Source organism: Symphalangus syndactylus, chromosome 17 (genome assembly GCF_028878055.3).
Source record: "Symphalangus syndactylus isolate Jambi chromosome 17, NHGRI_mSymSyn1-v2.1_pri, whole genome shotgun sequence".
NCBI lineage: Eukaryota > Metazoa > Chordata > Mammalia > Primates > Hylobatidae > Symphalangus > Symphalangus syndactylus.
The window spans coordinates 85,731,791-85,744,445 of record NC_072439.2 but is presented as its reverse complement, the minus strand read 5'-3'; the positions used below and the strand labels follow the sequence as shown (position 1 = coordinate 85,744,445).

The following is a 12,655-nucleotide window of genomic DNA, read 5'->3' as shown; positions in this document are numbered from 1 at the left end:
AGTTTGCTCTCCTGCATCCCTGCTGGTAGCATATTAAAAATCAGTTTAATGTTCAGACCATGTATGTTTGTCTATATTTCCCTCCTTTCCATATTGCATTTTCTTTTCCATATTAGATTTTATCTCTTTTAAGGCATATATGGTTGTATCTTAAATTTAATTTGTATTTCTCGATTGGTGACGTTGGGTCTGTGTGTTCTCTCCTGTATCTAGAACAGTGCCTGGCACATAGTAGGCCCTCAGTAAGGACTAGTTGAATGAATGGATGAAAAAAATACTGTATTTTACTTTTTCAGTATAAGTCCACTACTTGAAATATATTATTATGTTAGTTACTTGGTTACTTATTTTTATTTATTTATTTATTTATTTAGAGACAGGGTCTCAGTCTGTCACCCAGGCTGGAGTGCAGTGGCATGATCTTGGCTCACTGCAGCCCAATGGTCCTGGCTCAAGCGATCCTCCCACCTCAGCTTCCTTAGTAGCTGAGGCTAACGGTGTACCTTTTTTGTATTTTTTTGTACAGGCGGGGTTTCATCATGTTGCCCAGGCTGGTCTCAAGCTCCTGGGCTCAAGCGATATGCCCGCCTCAGCCTCCCAAAGTGCTGGGATTATAGGTGTGAGCCTCCTAAAGTGCTAGGATTGTAGGTGTGAGCCACTGCGCCCAGCCACTTGGTCACTTCTTTAGCTTTATCTTCCCTTCTCTTAATGCTAATTTCCTTACGCAAAAAAGTTTCCTTTTCATGTTTGAACCTCTCTTCCCTTTGATACATTTCTGCTTGTTGGGGGTAAATGGAGGCTGTCCCCCATCATAGCTGGACTAAGTATGCTGTATAATTTATGTCATCATTTTTAATGTAATTTTTGGGAGGTTAATTCCAGATAGATTAATGTATGATGTGAAACCTGAATCTCAATTAATTCATCTCCAATCTGGTTAGTTGGTAGGAAGGTAGGTAGTAGGTAAGATGTGGGTGATTGTCTCTGTCACCCAGGCTGGGGTGCAGAGGTGCAATCATGGCTCACTGTACCCTCGACCTACCAGGATCAAGGGATCCTCCCGCCTTAGCCTCTCATGTAGCTGGACCACAGGTGTGCACCACCATGCCCAGCTAGTTTTAAAAAATGTTGTATATAGATGGGTTCTCACTTTGTTGCCCAGGCTGGTCTCGAACTCCTGGGCTCAAGCGATCCTCTCACTTTGGCCTCCCAGTGCTGAGATTACAGGTGTGAGCCACTGCACCTGGCCCAATCTGGTATTTATTTGTCCCAACAATATTCACTGATTCATGATTCCCTACCTTGTTATATTATTTATGCTTTTGTATAGTAAGCCCTTATAGCTTGAATATATTAAGTCTTTTCTCTTGGTTCATTGCCATTTTTAATCCATTCAACCTTAGAATGTTGATAACTCACTTTATGGAATGTTAACTGTGGTAGAAAATATTTATTTTTACCTTTAAATAGACATACTTTTTTTTCCTGGCATGCTCGGCCATGTGAGCTTTTTTAGGAAGCCTAGAGAGGAAGAGAAGTTAGCCATCCAAGCATATAGTTAGTTACAAGTGGGAGACATCTGTGCAGTTACTGGCAGGTTAGTATAAAGATGCTGTTATTTTATGTTTCTTTTTTTTTTTTTTTTTTTTGAGACAGAGTCTCCCTCTGTCACCCAGGCTGGGGTTCAGTGGCGTGATCTCTGCTCACTGCAACCTGCACCTCCCAGGTTCAAGCAATTCTTCTGCCTCACCCTCCCGAGTAGCTGGGACTACAGGCATGTGCCACCATGCTCGGCTAATTTTTGTATTTTTAGTAGAGATGAGGTTTCACCATATTGGCCAGGCTGGTCTCAAACTCCTGACCTCAGGTGATCCGCCCACCCTCAGCCTTCCAAAATGCTGGGATTACAGGCGTGAGCCACTACGCCTGGCCCTGAGTCATTGTTTATCTTAATCTGGTATTCACCCTGGGGAAGAAAGAAGAGCCGTTTATGAGGTATACCTGGGATCATTTTGTACAGTTACGGTTTATTTGCTTGGTTTTGTTTTTTTTGACAGGCCCATAGCATAGTGATTAAAAGCCTTAGCTCAAGGCTGGATTGAAATCCCTGCTGTGACCTAACATCAGTGTGCCTCAGTTTCCTTAGCTGTAAAACGGGGATACTAATACCTACCTCAGAGGGTTGTTATGAGGATTAAATTAGTTAATATCTGTAAACAATTTAAAACAGTGTCTGGCACATAGTACATGCTATGTTGGTTTGTTATAAATTTGTATAAATTTTCTTAATTACCTTTAAGTGAAAAGCTTGCCTTTATAAATGCATACTAGTCGTGAGATTTGGCTGTACACAAGGAAGATTGCTATAGCTTACTTTATTTCTTGCTAATGTCAAGACAACCTGAGGTCCACAAAATAGAAGTGAAAGTACCAAAGTTAATAGCAATTCTCTTTTGCAATAATACTGGAGCACATCCTGTAATAAAGTTAATTAGGGCAAACTGGGTAGAAGTCTAATTGCTAGAAGCTACATTTTTTTAATCCTGTAACCCCAATGATAGAATTTATCCTAAGTAATCCAGAAGGAGAAAAATAAAACTATAATTGTATATTATACTATTAATAATAAGCAAAAGCTGGGTGTGGTGACTCACACCTGTAATCCCAGCACTTTCGGAGGCCAAGAATGGAGGATTGATTGCTTGAGCCCAGCTCAAGACCAGCCTTGGCAACATAGAACCCATCTCTACAAAAAAATAAAAAAATTAGCCAGACATGGTGGTAGTGCATGCCTGCAGTCCCAGCTACTATGGAGGCTGAGGTGGGAGATTGCTTGAGCCAGGGAGGTCAAAGCCGCAGTGAGCTATGATTGTGCCACTGCATTCCAGCCTGGGTGACAGAGCAAAATCCTGTCCCAGACAAAAATAATAATAAGCAAAACAGCTAGAGAATCTAAACAGAAGTGGAATGGGTAAGATCACCTCAGTGGTACATCATGTAGCATTAATTGATGATATGTAGAATGTAAGGTAAAGGTATTTTGCAGGTGTTTTCGTTGACATTTGAATACTGGGTGCCAAACTCTCCACTATGCCAGAGGCCAGGGATACAAACAAGAGGAAGACAGCTTGCCCTCTAGGAGCTCTTACCAGAAGCATCCTGCTGTGGTGGTGTAGGTACAGGGAAGACATAGGAGGAAGGAAATAAGTTCCCCGACCTTGAAAGAGTCAGGGAAAACTAAAGGAAAGAAGAAATAGTTGAGACAGACCCTAAATTTATTGGCTAGGTAAATTGGGATAATATAGCTAACATGTATTGAATGTTTATTATATACCCAATATTTTGCTAAGCACTTTTAATTATCCCATTAATTCCTCTCATCCCTATGTGATAGGTGCATGTACCATTGTAAAAATGAGTAAACTGAAACTGAAATCTGTATCTGTCTTCTAAAATTCATGTTTGAAATCACTGTATTTGCTATGGCTTCCAGCTGGGTGAAAATTCTGCCTATGGAGATCTTCATACTTTAAGGCCATAAGAAAAAATAGTTTTGTTGGAGTAAGAGAATTATTTTCTCTTGTTTTTATTTTTTATTTATTTTTCATGTTAACATTTGAGAGTTCTTGCCAACAGCTGAATATCTGTTGCTTATTGTTTTGAGAGACCTGTCTCTGAAGGAGGTAGGTGCAGATATGGAGTGGGACAGTGGTTCTTCAAAGGAGAAGATCCTATATCATATCCTGTATTTCTGTCAGATATTTCATTTTCCTGACTTGGGCAATGTGTAAAGATATGACAACAAGATTGACAATTTGGGAAAACGTTTAGGAAAGAATAGCCGGGACAGGATGTGACTTGGAAAGTTCATTGCTTAGAGTAGCAAGGTTTGATTCTTTTCGATCAACAGTATAGACTTTTCCATCCTCTTACTGTGAGAATTTCTACTCCATGCTTTGTTACATGAGAATTCTGAGATTAGTGCTATTTCAACCACTTTTATGGGGGTTTGTCAGGATAAAATTGCACCGAGTGCCTTGTTCTAAAACCAAAGGCAGCAGGAGAGCCCCAAGTCTCTGCCATCAGTAGTGCCACTGCAGTACTCATGAGAAACCTGGGGAATGAAGGCTTGCCTGGCAGCTTTCATTTGTATCTTTTTAAAAAGAGCCCTTGAATTTGATGTTTTCCAATACAGAAAGTAACTTACTACCTAGGAGGTGGTGTAACATGACATAGTTATATATAGTAAAAGGAACAAAAACCTTGCAATCAGAGGATTTTAAAAATATTATTAAGTCCATTTACTTTTCTATGAATAGGTTTTAGTGAAAACTGTCACTAGGCATTTTAGAAATGAAGAAAATGAAATTAATGTGTTATACACATAGGAATTGGCATTTTTTTGGTTCCCCCCATCTGGAATAGTCTTACAGATAGGAGGCACTTGGTAAGTTATTTGTGGAAAGAATGGATGAAATCTGTGAAGATTCTGGTTTCCTATTAATGCTAATATGCCATGCTCATGTAAACATACTGATGGATTGCATGCCAAGTTTTCCTCTTCTGATGCTTCTCAAACATCAAAAGATGTTTATAAAACCCTTCTAACTCTTGAACTTGGTTCACCTGGAAAAGCAAAAGTACTAGAATAGCTAAAACAATTTTGAAAAGGAAGGATAAAGTTGAAGGCATCACACTATCCAATTTTAAGACTTAGTTTATAGCTACAGTAATCAAGTCAGTAGTATCAGTGTAGGGATAGACAAATAGATCAATGAAATAGAGTCTAGAAATAGACTCACACGGGCATGGCCAACTTTTTGACGTAAGTGCAGAGCACCTTACTGGAGAAATGGTAATCTTTTCAACACATGGTATTAGAACAATTGGACATCTGTAGGCAAAAAAGTGAACCTTTATGGAAACCTTACACTTTCTACAAAAATTAACTGAAAATGAACCATAGATTTAAATATAAAATGTAAAACTATAAAACTTTTAAGAGCACATAGGAGAAAATCTTCATGACTTGGGGGTTGAAAGAAGAGTTCTTAGGCATGGCACTAAAAGCACAATTGTAAAAGAAAAAATTGGTAAATTAGACTTCAAATTTACAAACTTTTGCTTCATAAATGGCCCTAATTAGGAGGATGAAACATGGCCATAAAATGGGAGAAAATATTTGCAAATCATATGACAAAGAACTTTAATCCAGAATATATAAGGAACTTGCTAAACTCAATAATAATAAAAAAAATTCACTTAGAAAATAAGCTGTAATTTCAGCACTTTGGGAGGTCAAGGTGGGAGGATCGCTTGAGCCCAGGAGTTCAAGACCGGCCTGGGCAACATAGTGCTGTCTCCACAAAATAAAAATAATTAGCTGGGTGTGGTGGCACGTGCCCATAGTCCCAGCTACTTGGGAGGTGGGAGGATCACTTGAGCCTGGGAGTTCAAGGCTGCAATGAGCCATGATCATGCCGTTGCACTCCCAGCCTGGGCAACAGAGCAAGACCTTGTCTTAAAAAAAAAAAAAAAAAAAAAAGAAAATGGGCAAAAGACTTGAACAGACACATCAGCAAAAAGAATGTAGGGGTGACATATAAGTGCAGATGTTAAACATTATTCGTTCACCAGTAGGGTAGTACAAATTAAAACCACAATAAGATACCATACCACACCTATTAAAATGGCTAAAATAAAATATAATGCCAATACTGGCCAGACGCAGTGGCTCATGCCTATAATCCCAGCACTTTGGGAGGCCAAGGCAGGCGGATCACTAGGTCAGGAGTTCGAGACCAGCCTGACCAACATGGTGAAACCCCGTCTCTACTAAAAATAGAAAAATTAGCCAGGCATGGTGGCGGGCATCTGTAATCCCAGCAACTCAGGAGGCTGAGGCAGGAGAATTGCTTGAACCTGGGAGGCGGAGGTTGCAGTGACCCAAGATTGCACCACTGCACGCCGGTCTGGGCGACAGAGCAAGACTCTGTCTTGTGGGGGAAAAATGCGAATACCAAGCACTGGTGAGGATGTGGGGAAACTAGATTTCTCATCCATTGCTAGTGGGAATGTAAAATGGTACTGTGGTCAAGTAATTTCAATGACAACTAATATTTGAATCATAAATAATGTCAAGCTGCTTTATATACTTGTTGTGCTGTCAAAAGTTAAACAAGAAGTGAGATCTCCACTTGAAGTCAGGAGTTTGAGACTAGCCTGGGCAAAATGGCATCTCTACTAAAAATACAAAAATTAGACGGTTGTGGTGGTGGGCATTTGTAATCCTAGCTACTTGGGAGGCTGAGGCAAGAGAATTGCTGAAACCCGGGAAGCGGAGATGGCAGTGAGCCAAGATTGCGCCACTGCACTCCAGCCTGGGTGACAGAGCGAGATGCTGTCTCAAAAAAAAAAAAAAAGTGAGATCTCCATTCCAGTACAAATTTGTAGTGGATATATTTTTCAAACCGAAATTACAGTTCTAGCAGCCTTTTTTAGACCTCGATGATGTATGAAGCAAATTTCCATATTTCAAGATCCATGTATTTTGGAAATAGTGGCAATGGTTGTATAGTGTTGTGAATATAATTAATGCCTCTGAATTCTATACACTTAAAATGGCAAATTTTATGTTATATATATTTTGCCACATAGAAATAATCCATTTAACTGTGGCATTTAGTCGCTTCCACGTAACTTTCCATTGAAAGTGATTAATCTGCAGTGTAATGACATGATAAAGGTAAATGTCAAGAGAGGAATCCAATAGAATTCTATAATGTCTTCCATGAGATAAAAGGCTCAATTAAAAGTGTATATTCCTGGATTTAGCTCAGTATTTGGAAGTTCCTGTCTTTGATTTTTTGTTTGTTTGTTTTTTGTTTTTTGTTTTTTTTGAGACAGGGTCTTGCTCTGTCTCCCAGGCTGGAGTGCAGTGGCACAATCTTAACTCACTGCAATCTCTGCCTCCCTGGTTCAAGAGATCCCCCTACCTCAACCTCCCAAGTATCTGGGACTACAGGTGTGTGCCACCACATCCTGCCAATTTTTGTATTTTTAGTAGAGATGGGGACTCACCATGTTGACCAGGCTGGTCTCAGACTCCTGACCTGAGGAGTCTGCCTGCCTTGGCCTCCCAAAGTTCTGGGCTTACAGGTGTGAGCAGTCCGGCAGACACCCAGTCCGGCAGTACCTTCATGAAGACATTTGCAAAAGTGGAATTGTAGAATCTCATTGCAAATCAGCATTCATAGATGAAGATTTGCAATCAATTTTGATGAAAGGGAAAACTATTTTAAACGCCAGTTAAGTGAAATGTTATTCCCCCATAAAAGAATTTCATTCTTCTCATCAGTAGACCTGTATTACAAAAAATTGTACTCAGTTATTATAATCTGAATTGTGTCAACATTTTGTGGAGATTTGTTTTCTCTTGTAATAGGAGTACATACTTAATATCTTTGATTTTGCCTCTTAGCCCACAAAACTTAAAATATTTACCTCTGGCCTTTTACAGAAAATGTTTGTCAACCCGTAGCTTAAAGCATTGATTTTTCTCTTTTTCTTCTTTTTTTTTTTTTTTTTTTTTTTTTTTTTTGAGACAGAGTCTTGCTCTTTCACCCAGGCCGGAGTGCAGTGGCGCTATCTTGGCTCACTGCAAGCTCCGCCTCCCGGGTTCATGCTGTTCTCCTGCCTCAGCCTCCCGAGTAGCTGGGACTATAGGCGCCTGCCATGGCGCCTGGCTAATTTTTTGTATTTTTTTTTTTTTAGTAGAGATGGGGTTTCACCATGTTAGCCAGGATGGTCTCGATCTCCTGACCTCATGATCCGCCTGCCTCGGCCTCCCAAAGTGCTGGGATTACAGGCGTATATGCTTTGAAAGCGATGAAAATCTCACCTTATTCTCTGTTTTAGCTGCATCCCAGAGATGTTGATGTATTGCAGTTTCATACTGTTTAGCACAGAATATGTTCTGGTTTACATTTAATGCCTTCTTTTTATTTATTAATTTAAAGAGATAGAGTCTTGTTCTGTTGCCCAGTCTGGAGTGTAGTGGCAAGATCATAGTTCACTGCAGCCTCAAACTCCTGAGCTCAAGCAATCCTCCCACCTCAGCCTCCTGAGAAGTTGCGATTATAGAGGTACAAATTGTCATGCCTGTTTGATGTCTTCTTTCACTTACATTTCTTAGAAGTATATTGCATAATTTCTGAACATTCAGATATTTTAAAAATCTTTGTTACTGAGCTCTAATTAAATCCTAAAGTGGTCAGAGTGCATGTATACATGATGTCAATCTTGAGATTTGTTGAGGTTTGCTTTATAGCCCAACGTATAGTCCATTTTGGCAATGTATTTGAAGTGACATTTTTCAGATCTTTTGTCATCTTCTGAAGCCTTGGATATCCAAATAAGGTTGGTCCCTGTAACATTCTGTACCTACTCTGTACAGATTCCCAGTTTCTACTCACTTAAAGTAGGTGTGCTTGTATTTTTAGTGTATCTTTCTCCTTTCTCAATCCAGGAGTTTTTTTCCTTCCCCTTGTGGTTATATGCAGCTTGTAGGTAAGAAAAACCTTTGTAATATACTTAAATCTCAGCAGTCCTCAGTTCCTTATCAAGTGCCGTAGTCCCTAACCACTAAATTCAGTGTTGACCTTATACATAAGGACTTCATATAAGAGCGAGTTTGTTTCTTGTTGACTCCTGTCATGTTGTACCATTATTCTCTTGAAACTGGTCTGACTTGCCTTTGACAAAAGAAAAGGAGTGTGCTTTGCAGGGCTGTGTGCTTTCCTAATACCAAGAAGTTATCTAAAGATACTTAACTGTGCTGTGAACTAAAGCTATTGTGTTTGATCTGCCCAGGCATCCAGCTGACCCCTGTATACAAAATTCTACCTGTTCAGTTCTGTTAGTTTAAGCTCCCTCTGTTCTTTGGTGGGAAAAGAGGTGATGTATAAAAATCAACTGCTTCGTATAAGGCTGGGTGTGTTAGGTGCTAAACCACTTAACTTTTTCTTGATTTGGGGATGTATTCTCCTTGTTTTTTGTTGTTGTTGTTGTTGTTGTTGTTTCCTTCTTTTAGAGACAGAGTCTTGCTCTGTCACCCAGGCTGGAGTGCAGTGGTGCGATCATAGCTCATTGTAGCCTCCAACTCCTGGGCTGAAGTGATCCTCCTGCCTCCACCTCCCAAGTAGCTGGTACTGCAGGCATGCATCACCATGCCTGGCTGATTTTTTTACTTTTTGTAGAGATGGTGTGTTGCTGTGTTGCCCAGGGTGGTCTTGAACTCCTGAGCTCAACCGATCCTTGCAAAGTGTCAGGATTACAGGCGTGAGCCACCATGCCCAGCTGAGATCTGTTTTTTACTATTTCACAATAATTGCTGGAAATATTTGTAATAAGGTGACTTTCACTGCTAAGAGAGAAAAGGAAGATAAGGAAATTGAGGAAAATGAAGCTTCTGCTTCTACAAAAGGAAAGCATAAACGTTTGAGTTGCTTTTAGAGTAAACGGGGGATAAGTGTGTCTAGATTCTTGACCCACCCTCTTCTGCTACAGTGAGACTTAGAATGCACTTTTGCATGCAGTTTTGTTAATCTAATTAACGAACATTTATACGCTTTCTAGTTAGTAAATACATGTAACTTTATATTTCAGCTCATGAGATCGTTTGTCGCATGCTGCAGGGAAGTGTAGAGCTCTTCAGCTGTGCAGCCAGGATGAGCACTCACGTTCTGTTCTCCCTGCTGCTGATGCGACAGGGAAGGCACGTGTACATCCCGGCTCTTTCTGCATGGCAGGGCTGTTTAATTGGGGCTGATGGAAATTTTTGTCATAGAAAATGGGCAATCAGATTTGCAGTTAGTAGTGAAATAATTGACTCTCAATCCATATTGGGAAACAGAAGATAAAACATTTGGTAATAAAAATGTAAATTTTAGAACATAGAACACTAAGAGTGGTCCATAAGCCAGGTGCGGCGGCTCACACCTATAATCCCAACACTTTTGGAGGCTGAGGTGGGTGGATCACAAGGTCAAGAGATCAAGAACATCCTGGCCAACATGGTGAAACCTCCATCTCTACTAAAAATATAAAAATTAGCTGGGCATGGTGGTGCACGCCTGTAACCCCCCTACTCGGAGGCTGAGACACGAGAATTGCTTGAACCGGGGAGGCTGAGATTGCAGTGATCCAAGATCATGCCACTGCACTCCGGCCTGGGCAACAGAGCAAGACTCCATCTCAAAAATAAAATAAAATAAAATCAGGGCCGGGCACGGTGGCTCCTGCCTGTAATCCCAGCACTTTGGGAGGCCGAGGCAGGTGGATCATGAGGTCAGGAGTTTGAAACCAGCCTGACCAACATGGTGAAACCCCACCTCTACTAAAAATACAAAAATTAGCCAGGCGTGGTGGCACATCCCTGTAATCCCAGCTACTCCGGAGGCTGAGGCAGGAGAATCACTTGAACCCGGGAGATGGAGGTTGCAGTGAGCCGAGATTGTGCCACTGCACTCCAGCCTGGGTGACAGAGCGAGACTCTATCTCAAAAAAACCCAAAAAAACAAAGAGCGGACCCTAATGTAACCTATGGACTTCAGTTAATAATGAATCTGTATTGGCTCATCAATTGTAACAAAGGTACCACACTAATGGAAGATGTTAATAATAGGAAAAACAGATGAGGAGGACAGGGGAGGTACAGAGGTATATGGGAACACTCTGTACTATCTGATCAGTTTTTCTGTAAAACCTAAAGATGCTAAAAAAAAGAAAACTGTTTAAAATTTTTAAATATCTAGCTTAATGTTCCCCCATGGGTTCAAATCATACAAAGTTAGTGTTTAACCTCCTGACCCTTGCTTGGAATTTCTCAGTTAAGATGAGTCCAGGTTGCAGTTTGAGCTGTTTCATCAGTTCCATTTGCCTCTCGCCTGTGTATTAACTGTGCTCTTGCCTTTCTCCCTATCTGCTGGAACAGTTGGAATGCCAAGATGCCTTGGAAACAGCAGCCCGAGCCGAGGGCCTCTCTCTGGATGTCTCCATGCATTCTCAGCTCAGAATCCTGGATGAGGAGCATCCCAAAGGAAAGTACCATCATGGCTTGAGTGCTCTGAAGCCCATCCGGACTACTTCCAAGTAAGACGCCCTGCTGGGTGATGACAGTGAAGCGTCAAAGGCCTTTTTTCTTTTTTTTTATTTTTTTGAGACAGAGTCTTGCTCTGTCACCAGTGGCACGATCTCGGCTCACTGCAACCTCCGCCTCCTGGGTTCAAGCGATTCTCTTGCCTCAGCCTCCTGAGTAGCTGGGACTACAGGTGTGCACCACCACCAAGCCCAGCTAATTTTTTTGTGTTTTTAGTAGAGATGGGGTTTCACCATATTGGCCAGGATGGTCTCAATCTCCTGACCTCATGATCTGCCCACCTCGGCCTCCCAAAGTTCTGGGATTACAGGCGTGAGCCACCGCACCCAGCCCATCAAAGCTATTTTAGAACATTCAGGCCAAGATTAGATCAGCTGGGGAGACCGGTCTTTAGTCAAGAGCTGTGTTCACTAAACAGTGTCTTTTAAACATGGGCTGCCCTCTCCGTGCGTGTTGATAGCTTTTTGATTTCGGTTTTCTCTCCTTAGACACCAGCACCCAGTGGACAATGCTGGGCTTTTTTCCTGTATGACTTTTTCGTGGCTTTCTTCTCTGGCCCGTGTGGCCCACAAGAAGGGGGAGCTGTCAATGGAAGACGTGTGGTCTCTGTCCAAGCACGAGTCTTCTGACGTGAACTGCAGAAGGTAGGCGCCTCTGGTCCACCCTCATCTCCCCCATGCCGGGTGGGCAGGGCCTGAGCTAGGAGTGTGAAGTCCACAGCTGTGTGTCTTTAAAGAGCCGAGCTGTCCAGTGGAGGGCGGGTGGCCTGGGGATGACTTTCTCTTTGCTCTTTTGCTTTATCTCCTATTTCACCTTTGATCCTGTTTTAACCACGGGCTTTCTCTCTCTCTCTCAGCCCCGCTTCTCTTCCTGAGTCTGCAGGGAGATTATGTTGCTGCCTTGTGACAGAATACATTTTTGTGGTAGCTGATTGTCATGATTAAAATCTAGTTTACGACTTTACATTTTACCACAGGAACCTTCAGAAAGGGTTGGGGGCCCCTGAAAAAGGAAGTTCTTATTCACAAATTGCATTCAGGGATCATTTTCTGGGTGGAAAGAAAGGCTTTTGCTCTCATCATTTTCTGTATCCTGGGAGGCTCCCTATACAGGGTAAATGCGTCGTTCCCCAGGAAGGGTATTTTTTCCCAGAAGGTGAAGACTATGTACATAATTTTAAAGGAGAGACTTGTATGAGTGGTGGCAAAACCTGGAGACAAAAAGTGGTGGCAGGCGGGGAGCTAGGTGTGCCTTTCCCCCGGGGAGACGTGTAACGAGGACGTGTGCCCTTGTTAAGACTAGAGAGACTGTGGCAAGAAGAGCTGAATGAAGTTGGGCCAGACGCTGCTTCCCTGCGAAGGGTTGTGTGGATCTTCTGCCGCACCAGGCTCATCCTGTCCATCGTGTGCCTGATGATCACGCAGCTGGCTGGCTTCAGTGGACCAGTAAGTTCTAACCATCCTTTCCGACAGTCTCCAGGGGCCCGGCCACGGCCAG

At 41.9% G+C, this 12,655-nt stretch overlaps 1 protein-coding gene across 4 annotated transcripts in view; it reads left to right on the top strand.

Moving 5' to 3' along the window:
* The window catches only part of ABCC5 (ATP binding cassette subfamily C member 5), a 96,556-nt gene that overhangs the window by 17,610 nt on the left and 66,291 nt on the right, over positions 1–12,655 (top strand). For 3 of the 4 annotated variants that reach the window (XM_063621714.1, XM_063621715.1, XM_063621719.1), the window contains exons 3-5: positions 10,994–11,151; positions 11,647–11,802; positions 12,456–12,603. In XM_063621714.1, the coding sequence (XP_063477784.1) occupies positions 10,994–11,151; positions 11,647–11,802; positions 12,456–12,603 (462 nt within the window). Of the gene's footprint in view, positions 1–8,056; positions 8,145–10,993; positions 11,152–11,646; positions 11,803–12,455; positions 12,604–12,655 lie in introns of those variants that run through there. The other variant, XM_063621716.1, reaches the window with a different exon arrangement.